This window comes from Telopea speciosissima, chromosome 7 (genome assembly GCF_018873765.1).
Source record: "Telopea speciosissima isolate NSW1024214 ecotype Mountain lineage chromosome 7, Tspe_v1, whole genome shotgun sequence".
Taxonomy (NCBI): Eukaryota; Viridiplantae; Streptophyta; class Magnoliopsida; order Proteales; family Proteaceae; genus Telopea; species Telopea speciosissima.
This window is the reverse complement of record NC_057922.1, coordinates 23,745,373-23,759,047: the sequence shown is the minus strand read 5'-3', so window position 1 is coordinate 23,759,047 and position 13,675 is coordinate 23,745,373. Positions and strand designations below refer to the sequence as shown.

Below are 13,675 nucleotides of genomic sequence, written 5' to 3'. Positions count from 1 at the left end.
TTTATCGCCTTAATGTTGCATTCACTTTTATTCTACCCATTGTGTATTTTAGGATCTGGCGATGGGAGCAACGATTGGATATGGTGGGTTACGAGATGGGCTATATTACTTAGACCCGGATATCAGAACATCATCTTCCCCAATTTCAACTCACATTCAACGTGAAGACAGTGCTCTTGCTCAATTCCATCAGTGGCATCGTCGCCTTGGTCACCCTTCTTTTTGAGTTTTAAGTTACCTAATTCCTTCCTTAATAAACATTATAATGTGGATCGTTTTGCTTACAATATCTGTGAACTCGCTAAGCATACTCAGTCCTCTTATTTTCCTGTGATAATAAAAGTACTGTTCCTTTCTCTATTATTCATTCAGACCATGAACTAAATCTCGGTCGATACTAAGAGATTTCGGTTTTCGCAAGAAACCGAGACGAGATGTCATGCAATTTTAAAAATCCCATGTTTCGACCCAACTCGACTAGTTTCGACCACATTTTGCAAGTTTCGACCTGGATACCTGTATACGTGTCACTTATCGCCATTGGAACTTGAGGAAACCTAGCTGGAAACCAGGACAGACACTTATTTATGCCAGATACCATTTTTGTAAATGGTTTTATATTTGTTATTTTATTATTCATAAATAAGCAAATACCCCCCTAATTGAATCTAATAAAACTAGTTAAAAAAATTAGATTCCAAAAAGATAAAAAGTCAACCCCCCAGTTCAAGAACAAAAACTGGATTTTTGGTAGTAGGTGCAATTTTTAACTTTCTAATGCTTGGGTTTTTCTCAAATTTAAAAATTTCATAAATGTTTTTTTGGGTGAATATAAAATGTATTAACGTCTCAAAAGGGAAACAAAAGTCCATAAAGGACAACAATACAAGCCCATAAGGCCAGTAAGAAACACAAAAGCCCACATGAGCATGTCCAATGCAACACAAGCCCACATGGGCATGACCAATGCAACATAAAAGCCCACATGGGCTCAAAACAAGAGCAATGAAGTCCAAAAGAAAGAAGAGGGGCAACAGTGTCAATTCCAATAGGGTCCCCCAAACCCTAACCAACTACTGTCAACACTTTCTTCTTCCTAGCAGTCAAGATGAAATCAGGAACCACCGGCATGAAGGTAACCAAGGCGGAGGGGCGCTGGCCTTGCGAAGGGCCACAGCCAAAAGAGCAGCTTGCCTAGCGAGGGTGGCTGCCATGACGGAGGCCAACGGCGAAGAGGCTGCTGACCGAGCAAAGTAGGCAGCTGGTAGCGAAACGACCAAAGGCCGAGCGAGCCAAGCGGAACCGGCAGGAGGGAGACCAAGCGAGGCTGGTGAACGCAAGGCAGCAAGCCAAACAGGCAGGCGACCAAGTGGCGGAAGGTTGCGAGCACCAGTGATGCAGACGACGACAGCGGAGGAGCTACCGATTGAGGGAGAAGCAGAGCCGACCTGCAGATGACGGAGAAGCTTGCCCAGCGAAGCGGCTACCGAGCGGGTGCTGTCAAATCGAGCCAGGGATCCGACGGGATGTCAACCAAGAAGGGCCGGCAACCAAGGGAAACGGCAGGCCTAGCAGAAGAGGCGACCTGCCAGACGGTGACCTTACAAAGATAGCGACCAGAGACTGCAGTTCGAGAGACTTCTGCGAAGTTAGTACCGAACATAGGAAGAGAAGTGGAGAAAGGGGGAGGAGGAGGAAGAAAAAGAGAGAGAGGAAGAGAGAAGGATAAGGGAGAAGGTGGGGGGGAGCAGCCCAGCCATACAACAGTAATTTCCAGTTCTATTTGCAAGGACTCGAATTAAATGCTAAATCACAACAGTGTTGTGGGTAGCATTACAAGTAATAATAGTATAGTGGCATATAACAAGCAAGATGGGATCAGTTTTAGGGTTTACTTTAGAAAAATTACAAGATAACTCAAAATTAGGTTTCATTTAATTTTATTAAACAACATTCATGTTGTTTAAAATCGCTCCGAATGAAACTATTTTTTTAAATATCAAAACAAATGAATATTTTACCGCACTTTTGGTTTTTAACAATATTTTACCATATTAAGGTTTATGAAATTTTTAGATTTGAGAAAAACCCAAGCATTAGAAAGTTGAAAATTGCACCTACCGCTAAAAATCTAGTTTTTTTCTTGAACTAGGGGGTTGACTTTTTATCCTTTTGGAATCTTATTTTTTAACTACTTTTTTTGGATTCAATTAGGGGGGTATTTGCTTAGTTATGAATAAAATCTTAAGTAAATGAAATAACAAATATAAAACCATTTACTTAAATGTTATTTGGAATAAACAAGTGCCTGTCCTGGTTTCCGGCCAATGTCCAAGAACATTATACACTATCAAACTTGGGTCAAAACCACAAGTACTATTTTGGGTGTTTTTTTTTTTTTTTGGTGAAAATAGTTCATGCATTGTGTTTAACATGTCAAAAATAATCTATATAGAAAAAATAAGAAAAATAGGCTGTGTTGCAAAAATCAGATCAAGAAAACCATTTCTGGGCCTTGAAAGCACTTCATCGAGTTGTCTTGGAAAAAATCCCTGGTTTCGACCATATCTCGGTTTCTGGCTGGTCGAAACCAAGTTCTTGAACCTTGATTCAGACTTATGGGGCCCTTCTAAGATTGTTGCTAGGGTGGGTTTTGTTGATCTGTCACCTCCATTGATAACTGTGCCTAATTAACATGGGCTTATCTTCTCCGGTCTAAATCAGAGGCTTTTACTTGTTTCCAGTCGATTCATACTATGATCAAAACCTAGTTTAATGCCTAGGTTCAGATTTTGATGAGCAATAATGGTACTGAATACATTGATGGTTCCTTCCTCCAGTATCTAGATGAGCATGGTATTTTGTCCCAAACCTCCTGTGTTCGTACCCCGGAACAAAATGGTATATCTGGGAACCGCCATCTCCTTGAGGTCACCCGTTCTCTGATGTCTACTACTACTCGTGTTTCCTAGTTTTATTAGGGTGATGAGGTTCTTTCTGCGGCCTTCCTTATTTATCAAGTTCCCTCTAGTGTCCTGGACTTCAACAGTCAAAACTCCAGTCAGCATGCTTCCGGATCCCTCTTTTGCTTCTCACCTACCTCCTTGGGTATTTGGCTGTGTATGCTTTGCACACAATTCCTCCGCTTCTAGTCCAAATGGGACCCTCAGGCTCTTCGTTGTATCTTCCTTGGGTATTCCGCTTCTCAAAAGGGATACAAGTGTTATCATCCTCCTTTCCACCATCTATTGGGCACCATGGATGCCACATTTCATGAAAATGAATCCTATTACCAGTCCTTTCTTCAGGGGGAGTCTATTGAGGAAGAGCTTCCTTCTCTTGTAGTTGACACTATTCGGCTTTAGGGGGAGACAAATTATGCAACTAGAAAGGGGGAATCTGATATCCCGTCCATATCTAATATCCCATCGGCACCAAAAAAAAAAAGGGATTTGATCATTTACTCTCGATGGAAAGAGAAAAGCCCATCTCTAAACCACTAGGTCCACCTATGCTCCTAGATCCAGGTCCTCCATCTCAGTTATCAGGTAATCCTTCCTATTCTGATGATGCTCCTATTGTTAGAAAAGGAGTTAAAACATGCACCCAACACCCTATCTCCAATTTTGTTTCCTATGAATCATTGTCACCTTCCTACTGTGCCTTTGTTTCCACGTTGTCCTATATATCTATCCCACGGGATTGGAAAGAAGCTGACATTGATCCTAAGTGGAAAGATGCTATGGTGAAGAAATGCAAGCCTTGAAGAAGAATGAAACCTAGGAGCTGGTCCCTCGTCCTGAAGGGAAAAAAGTCAGTAGGTTGTAAATGGGTGTTCACTCTAAAGTAGAAGGCAAATGGAACAATTGGGAGATCTAAGGCAAGACTGATTGCCAAGGGCTTCACCCAAACCTATGGGATAGATTATCAGGACACATTTGCCCCTGTTACAAAAATGAACTCTGTTCGAGCGCTGCTATCCTGTACTGCAAACCTTGGATGGAGTCTCTAACAACTTGATGTTAAGAACGCCTTCCTAAATGGTGATCTCGAGGAAGAGGTGTATATGGATATGTCCAAGTTTTTCCTCATCTGCAGTTGGCAAATTGTGTAGATTACGGAAGTCTCTCTATGGTCTCAAGCAGTTACCACGGGCTTGGCTCGGCAGATTCCAAAAAGCTATGTTTCAATTTGGGTACAAACAGAGCCATGTTGATCATACCTTGTGGTGTAAATTGGCTGTCTAAAACCAGCCGCAGGTGTAGGGATTCTTCCCTACACCAGCAGGAATAGCCATCGGGTTGGTGTAGGGGATTCCCTACACCAGCAACAATCATGGGTTGAAGTTAGGATTTTGTTTTGGTATTTTTTTAGGTGTAGGGAATTCCCTACATCAGCAGTAATTGGGTAGGTGTAGGGGATTCCCTACACCAACTTACCCTAACCCTATCATCAAAGCCTAGGTTCCATCTAACCCTAACCCCAATTCCAAAATTACACATATTTTGACCTAGCCGATTCCTCCAATCCTTAGCGGATCCTGGTTATTGGTTCTAGTTGGTATTCTACCCATCTAGAATTACAATATTTTGTTTGTCAAACACAAGGATGGAAAAGCTAATGCTCTTATTGTCTATGCTGTTGATATAGTGATCATGGGGAATGATGATGCAGAAATGTCCCTTTTGAAAAGTGAAAACCCAGTTATCTTCAGAGTTTGAGACTAAAGATTTAGGACCTCTCAGATATTTTCTTGGATCGAAGTAGCCTGTTCCGACAATGGGATCTTTGTTTGTCAATGCAAAGATGTCCTAGATCTTCTCAGTGATACAGGGATGCTAGGATGTAGACCTGCAGAGTCTCCTATTGAGGTCAATCATCAACTTAACTGCAACGGAGGAGAACCGGTAGGCAAGGAGTGATATCAGCATCTTGTTGGCAGATTAATATATCTCTCACATACCCGACCTGATATTGCTTATGTTGGTGTGGTGAGCCATTTCCTACATGCTCCCTAGACTAGTTATTTTGAAGCAGTTTATAGAATATTGAGATATTTGAAGTCAGCAGCAAGAAATGGTATTTTAGCAAGTTGAAGTTGGAATGTTTCACTTATGCTGATTGGGCCGGATCTATTGATGATCGACGCTCCACTACAGGATATTGTGTTGATGTATACATGGACGCTGCTCATCCCTAACAGTTTGAGCTTTTAGGTGAAACGGTAGCAAACATGGTATCAGAGCAGGGAGGGCAAGTGTTTGACTCCTGGGAAGTGCATCGGAAGGAAATGTCGCGTGAGCTCCACATTCAAGGACCATGGGATCTTGGCCTGCTGCTTGTGTGGGGGAGTGTTGATATATACATTGATGCTGCCCATCCCTAACAGTTTGAGCTTTAGGTGAAACGGTAGCGAACATATTGTATAGTCCTCGGTGTAATCTGGTTAACTAGCATTAGCAAGAAGCAGGCAGTCGTATCCAGATCCAGTGCAGAGGCAGAATATCGAGTTATGGCCCAAGGAGATTGTGATTTTATCTGGCTTAATGTTACTTGAAGATCTCGGGGTGATATCCAAGGAACCTATGAGACCAGCTAGTTGATGTATTCACCAAGGGCTTGACTTCTAAGTCATTCCATTCTATTGTATTCAAGTTGGGCATGAGGGATATCTATGTACCAACTTGAGGGGGAGTGTTAAGGATTGACTAGATGTCTAGGTTCATTGTATGTTAGGATAAAAGCGATGACTCAATCTTACCTATCATACCATATTTGTTATTGGTTGCATATCTATAAATTATAAGCAATGCCCTCTGTCATTCCTGACAAACCAAACTATTCTCTCAACTCTCCCTCTCTCTTCTTCTCTTCTGTTGTTCTTTCTATATCTCTGTTGCCATTGACATTGCTGAGCCAAACCTTACTCTGTTCTGGGCAGTACTTGACAGCACCCAAGTTTGAGGTCGATCTCCCTCATCTCCTCCCTTTACTTGCTAAGATTGGGGTGGCTCTGCTATAGGCAACCCAAACCTCAAGTCTCGGCCCTGAAGCCTTTCAATATCATGAGAATCGAAATGAAGATCAAAACTGGTCATACTCCTACTGCCAGTTCAGGTTTTAGACTTTAAAAACTTTTCTTCACTTACTGTTTGGGGTGACCAATAGTTGCACTTGAGAGGGTTATGGATTGAGAATCATACCCTGAAATCTCAGCTCAATCGGATTCCGCATGAGTTAGTTCTCTCATCTGGAACAGACTTGGGCTACCGCTGGTGCTTTTTTTTTAAATTTTTGTCGAAGGTTGAAGAAGGGGATTTATCGGGTATATGAAATGAAGTTTAGTTGTCCATTATTTTCCAATAAGTCCTTCCCCTCTTAAGTTCTCTTTTTTAGCTCTATCTTTCTAATGATTCCAGCTTTGCCCTTAACTCCTAAAATCCAATTATTTTTACATCCTAGTTTATGATTGCTACTTTCAAAAGAGAGTCCTATACTGTTTCTAATATTTATGAAACTGCCACTATTCAAATTGGGTTATTTGGCACATGGGCCCACATGACCTAAATTTAAGGATTTCGGAACCTGGGATCACATCATTCTCTTAGTATATTATATACAAGGGATTACATATTCCCTCATCTAGCTAATTCCTTCGTATCAGTAATAGTACAGCTAAGCACCAGGCTTGTTCCTTTTACTTATTGCCCCCCTTTATGAAATTGTATGACTGTCCTTCCAACCAGATAAATGGGTAATTTAAGACTTGAATATATCCACTCGGTCCTCCAAGCTTCCTACATCTACTGGACTGGTATCTTTAGCCAAATCCACCATCAAGGCTATTGAACGCATCTTCTGTGCTTTCCTTTGGAAAGGGACTGATACCCCCAGATTCCTCCACCCTACCAGCTGGAAGTCTATCTACCTCCCTAAATCCGAGGGAGGTCTCGGCATCCGCCGCATTCATGAGTGACCCCTTTAAAATTTACAAGACAAATTATTAGAAATATTTATTAATCTCCAAGAAGAAGAAGAAGAAGATCATCTTGGCTTCACACCATCTTGAATTGCATAAGATCCCTCATGCTTTCATTCCTTCCTTGCTTGTTTGCTTATCTTACATCTTCAAATACAGTCTTTTTAAACCCCAAAAAGGAAAAAAAAAAAAGAACCTAATAACTACTTTTCCAGCAATAACTACTACTCCAGAAATAACTCCCTTACAACATTACACAACAATTCTGGCCCCAAATAAAAATACAACAAAATAATAACAAAAACTACACATAATGCTGGTCATTGATCCATAATGAAGTGACATGTGGCTGCATAAATCCTTGAGTGATGTCGTCATCATATATGCTAGTGTGGTGGTAACCATTTGATGGGTAATAATAGACCTCAACCAACTCTGATGCTCCTACTTTGGATTGTTATATTTCCCTTTGCATATCATAATGGTCCTTTCTATGAGAACCATTGTTTCATATAGATGGAAACATATATTGATTTAAAATCATAATAGCCAATGATGGAAGGCTTTGGTAGCAATATCACTACAGCTGTGAATTTTCCATCATTTTATGGATTTCAAATTTTGAAGCCTAGAATTATTTTGACATTAGAGTGAATCTTTCTCCAAATCGTGTTGCATATTTTCTGACATCAAATGGCTTCAGAACTCAATCTTCAAGTGTTCTATTTCTTTCTTTGCATTAACCCAGCAATTAGCTTGGAAGGAATAATCTGTCTATGCTTTCTTTTACATCTGGAAATTGACATCCTCCTTGACTTAGCCTAATATCTCCAAGAAAACTCAGTGGTGTGAAACTTTTAGAGAACAAAACTTCTGAGTTCTGTAGCACACCCGCAATGGATGGAAAGAAATTCTCTTCTCTTTTCTTTTTTCTTACACAAAGTATATCAATCCAGAATAGACATATTTAATGTGATATCCAGTTGTTGTAAATTTGTCCAAAAGAGTCATTCACGATACCTCTAAAGTTTTTTGCGGATTAGTATAAATATTTCTTTTCCAGTGTTGAATCTTGATGAAATGTGCAGGTGCCCTAATTTTAAAATTGTGTTTGCTTGTTGATGTAGTTCCCTTGGGAAACCTCGGAGGTTATCTCAACAGTTTCTACGAGAAGAGAAGGTCAAACTTGAACAGTATCGTGAATCTGTCAGAACACATTATACTGAACTCCGTGCTGGTGTTAGGGAAGGACTTCCCACAGACCTAGCTTTGCCTTTGTCAGTTGGCCAACATGTTGTTGCTTGTCATCCCAGGACAAGAGAAATTCACAATGGGAGCATATTAACAGTTGATCGAAACAGGTGCCGGGTTCAGTTTGACAGGCCTGAATTAGGAGTTGAATTCAGGATGGTAATTCCTTATTAGTAAATATGGTTCTTTTCACATTTTTTTTTTTGTACTGTTAAAGTGGGAGGTGTTTGGAGTCTATGTTTTCTCTGGCTCATATGGGCACATGCTTGTGAATGTTTCTACCCTTTTTTTTTCAGAGGCGGGAGGGTTGGGGGAGGGACATGACTTCATCTCCTAATGTAGTTTTTATCTAATCTGTAGCTAATGATGCCTTACCTTGTTGGAAAGACATCTTCCTCGCATGTTCAGGTTTTCTGACAATGAACAGAGCACATTCAAAGCATCTTTGCCAATTTTTCTTCTTTTCATGTATGATTGATACCAATGTTTAGCATTGTTAGTAGTATGATTTTCTATTTCCATCGATTCACCACCCAAGGGGTTTGTCTTTGCTGAATATGGCCTCCAAAATCACTTCAGAGTTGCTTTCCTCAATTATCAATTCAATCTGAGTCAAAACCTAGTTTCTCAAATTGGTTCCATAACTACATAAATGGGAGAAGGCAAAAGTACTGTCCAGTGTTTACAACTACTCAACTTGGGAAGTTCAAAATATATTCTGTGAATTTGGTATACTTAGATGCTTGATAATAGGCACTGGTTATGGGTCATATGAGAACCCATAGGGATGGGGTTTACATTGTCAGCTGTGTCTAGTCCTGAAGCTTAGAACAATATTAGAATTGTCTATTGTTCTGGTCTTTGTATATTTGTTTTGTTTTCGTAAACAAGCCTTTTTTCTGTTTTGGGGGTGTGTATTTTCTCTCATCTTTTTATTTGTTGTCAATCAAATTCTGTTTAAACTCTTCCATTCATTTAAACAAACTTTCTATGGTATTTTTTCTGTTATATATACAGGTTGAGAGGACCACGATAGATATTCTGAATCTATTGTGGTTCAGTTCCTTCATCCTCCATCATGTCTTCTTCTTCTCTCTTCCTCTCCTTCCTGCTTTTGTGCAGATTGGTTGTTATTTTTCTTCATTGTTACAGTATCCTTTTATGAGAACAGCTGATGTCTGTTCATATGAATTTTACAAATCAATGTAACAATCTATCGTCTGTGATGCTATGTGCATGTTCTATATCAAATTTTGTGTTCATTAAGTTGTTCCTTGTTTTTGAATTTGCTCTGCATCTACAACACCTTGAAGATAATTTTTTTTTTAATATATATAGTTCAAACTGGTGTAGTAAATATTGATGTTTTCCCTCCCTCTGAACTGACTTAGTGTTGACCGAAGAATCTTTTGTCTTCTCTAGCAACGACACTGAATTTTCTTCTCATCCCAGGATATTGATTGCATGCCTTCAAATCCATTAGAAAATATGCCTGAAGCTCTTCAGAAACAGAGCGTCACACTTGATAAGTTCTGTGAGAACTTCAATGAGCATAAATTGAGTCGACCCAGTGACAGTAAAGAGGGAGGTTACATGAAATTTGCCTCAAGTGAGCTAGAGAATTTGAATGGTCTTCCATGCATTTCTTCGTCATCTTCTCCAATGAACACCTTACTGAAGCAGGGAAAGGTCAGTGAAGCCAATACTTCCAATTTGCACATTGCTTTATACGTTAAAGGGATAATGTCAAGTTATCGATATTCATGAAGCAGTGAAGCTCACACCCTCCACTTCTTAAAATCTTGTGAATGAAATGGAGCATCTGAATAAATAATCTCTTTCGTACATTACTGATTGTGTTAAGAATTCCTTTTTAAACTACCTTGGATATAATGATTGCCTAAGATTTTAAGATCTTGTGGTGAAATTCATAGATTACCTGGAATGTGTGATATGTTTCCATATGACGAGAGATACAACATGTTGTATTCACTTGTCAGATGCATGCTTTAGATTAAGTTAGACAATCTTTCATATATCTCTGGTTATGAACTATGACTACATGCCATTTTCATTAACAACTGCCTGTTCTATGACACCAACTTCTATGTACATGTGTTATGTATTGTGCACTTCCATCAATCACTTTCTTTTAAAAACAGATGTGCCATATAACTCTAGACACCTTGTAATGTTATTCGGTAATCGGCATCACCAACTGTTGTTGTTGCCTTTGCTAGTTGCTTCATAGGAATGCTACTATATGATTCAAGCATCTTTTGCAAACAGTTGTAGTTGGCAGATCATATTTTGATCACTGATAAAAATTTTACATGAACAAGATAGTATTCATGATTTTTTGGATCTTGTTAGCATCAAAGATGGTTTTGAATTGGACCATTCAAAACTTTGTGTGATGCGTGTTCTTGTCTGAGTTGTCTGGATTGAAACTATTTTGATCAGGTGGCCACAGCCAATGGCATTTCACAAGCTAAGGCTGCAGCTAGTGATATTGTTGATGCGCAAGAAGCAACATATACTCAGCCTTGTACTCTGGCACAGATTCAAGCAAGGGAAGCTGACATACAAGCGCTTTATGAGTTGACTCGTGCTCTTGATAAAAAGGTTATACTTCTTACATCTATGTGATTGACTGTTTCCATAATTAGATTTTATTTTGTAAATAGCTATCTAGATTTTTTTTTCCTTTTAATTTTTGTCACTAACTTTTGAATTTGAAACTTACACCGAGAAAGTTCCATCGTGTGCACTTGTTTGCTTGGTGGTTGAATGTGTTAATTGGAATCTTCAGCTGACCTCAGCTGACCCTATTTAGCTGAGATTCTCCTAACCTGCTGGGCTGTGCCTCTGTCCTCTTACTTTTTTCTTTCACTTTTCTTTTGTTTTCACATCATTCATTTGTCATTTCCCAATTTTCACTTCTCATCTCATTTCCCTTCCCTCTTTTTCTATCTCTTCATTCCCTTATTTTGTCCAAACCTCAGTTTTACCTACTTTATTTGTTTGGATCCATGTAGCCGACCCCATTAAGTTGGGATAAGGCTGAGCTGCTTGTTGTTGTTGTTGTTGTCTAGATGTCATTTTAGTTTGTTACAAACCAGATGGCTTTCTCTGTCCTAGAGATGAGATTACATGTCATTGTCGTTTCAGAAAGCTTTGGTGTTGGAGCTGAGACACATGAATGATGAAGTAGAGGGAAACCAGAAAGATGGGGAGAACTTTATTAAGGATCTTGAGCCTTTTAAGAAGCAATACGCCATGGTACTCTTACAGCTACAGGAAGCCAATGACCAGGCATGTAGCTTCCCTGAGCTCATATCCAGATTTGCACTTTTACTTGTCAATTTTGTCTGTTTCCTCCACTGCAGTTGCCACAAGCAACACTGAGGTGATTGTCCTTATGTTCAGGTTTCTTCTGCTCTGCTTTACTTGAGGAAGCGAAATACCTACCCGAGAAATCCCCAGTCTCCATTGATGAAGTCAGTTGCTAATTCAGTCAGCCCTGATGGGCCACCAGGCTCCTTTGATCATTCTGGATTTCTCTCTCCGGAATCAGGATCTCCTGTTGCTGAAATTGTTGAAAGTTCAAGATTGAAAGCTAAGACCATGGTATACACAGTTGTTCAGGTGCGAAGGCCTCTGTGTTCTGCCTGTTTTTTGACTTTGTTACTTCAGTTTTATGGACAAAGACTGTTTTATCAGCTGTTGGTCATTATTTTCTTTTCATAGACCCAATGTTTAAAATATGATACTTGATTAGTCATTCTTGAAACCAATTATTAATTTGAAACTTAATGGTTGTACTTAAGAGTTCTCTGTCTCTGATTCCAGCTAACAAAATAATAGACTATCATAACATGTCTTTTAATGGTGGGTCTTTGCTGCCTTTATATTCCACACTTCCATGTCGTCTATGTGTTTTCGTCTGGTTGTCCATTTGTGTGTGTGGGGGGGGGGATCTGGCTCTCCTCCAGCCGTGGCGGGAGCTAGAGGGTCCAGCCCAGCAAAAACAGGGAGGGAGGCACTTGGGTCCCACCTGTGAAATGACCAAAACCCCCTTGTTTTGCTGGGCTGGACATTCCAGCTCCCGCCACGGCTGGAGGAGAGCCAAATTGGTGTTGGGGGGGGGGGGTCTTTTTGCTAGAAAATCATTGAACATGATTTTAACATTTTAACCACTAGTCCTCTTGTCTAGTTGTCTATTCACTAAGGCTATGTTTGAATGCCAAGAAAAGTAAAGAAAAAAACATAATAAAACAAGAATCATGATGACACAATGCTCTCTCTCTCTCACTCTCTCACTCTCTCAAATTCATATTGTTTTGAATTTTTTCTTTTCTTGGCATCCAAACATAGCCTAAGGGGCGGGGGTTTTGAAGGTGATTGCTTGGGTATTAGAATCACCTAATCGGCTCATTTGGGCTGAATCATCCAAGATGGTGCCATTTATTTTGACGGTTTTAGATCTGTGTTCTTTCATCACTTGAAGGTAGATTTAATGGTCTAATCATCCGTTGTGGTGGGTACTCATCTTTTTCCTCAAATTCAGTGTGTTCCTAGTCTGAACTGCTAATCCTTTAAAATTCAGGCAATGTTCTCTTTGAAGGAAGGCAACAATGGTTTTGCAAAGATTGACGAGGCTTTAGATTCTGCAAATAATCTTCATTTTGGAGCTGATTCTGGCATACCAGCAACTAGATCTATTACCTCTCCAGATGCAGTCAATGACAATTTGATGGGTTCTCAGGATCTGTCGACTTCTTGCACATCAGAGCCGACGACAGTTGTACATCCATCTGGTCCAAAGTTGAATGGTGGTTCTGTATTGAATTTTGCACACATACCCTTGGAACTTATCTCTTCTTGCATTGCTACTTTGCTCATGATTCAGGTAGACTGGAGATGTTGAATTTCTGTGTTATGGAATATTCAACTATTTTACTGTTTCGTGAATGTGTAATACATCATACATCAAATAGCTAAACTAAGCAGTTCAAGCTTGTCTGCTTGGTACAGTTTTGCGGTTGTGGCCAATTATGAATTCATGAACCATGAGGGGACATGATTTTAATTTATTGTGTCAAGATAGATTTGGGTAAATGGCCCACCATGTCATTATTTGAAGAGTGAAGACCTACTTATGTAAACATCATCCTCTTCCATTGCATGAGTTTGGGTTCGTGGAGTTGAAACTTCTGGGAATTGAGTTTTGAATTGATTATCAATGTGGAAGACTGAGATCCAACTTGATTAGTCAAAAATTAGGTCTGCAGGGGCAGAAATCCCCAATATGTGAAGGCAAGTTTGATGCAAGAAAAACTAAATGCTTCGCATGCTTATTTGAATTCTTAGGTCCCAAACAAAGTATTAGCAGGAGGCCAAAGATTTAACTGCAGCATTTACAGAAACCTACGTGATTGTATG

At 39.8% G+C, this 13,675-nt stretch overlaps 1 protein-coding gene across 2 annotated transcripts in view; it reads left to right on the top strand.

Annotated features, from left to right (window-relative positions):
- Nucleotides 1-13,675, top strand: part of LOC122670124 (protein ALWAYS EARLY 2-like) — a 71,144-nt gene that overhangs the window by 56,976 nt on the left and 493 nt on the right. For both annotated transcript variants that reach the window (XM_043867091.1, XM_043867090.1), the window contains 6 exons: nt 8,107-8,389; nt 9,683-9,919; nt 10,694-10,855; nt 11,402-11,545; nt 11,660-11,878; nt 12,840-13,142. In XM_043867091.1, coding sequence (XP_043723026.1) covers nt 8,107-8,389; nt 9,683-9,919; nt 10,694-10,855; nt 11,402-11,545; nt 11,660-11,878; nt 12,840-13,142 — 1,348 coding nt within the window. The remainder of the gene's footprint in view (nt 1-8,106; nt 8,390-9,682; nt 9,920-10,693; nt 10,856-11,401; nt 11,546-11,659; nt 11,879-12,839; nt 13,143-13,675) is intronic.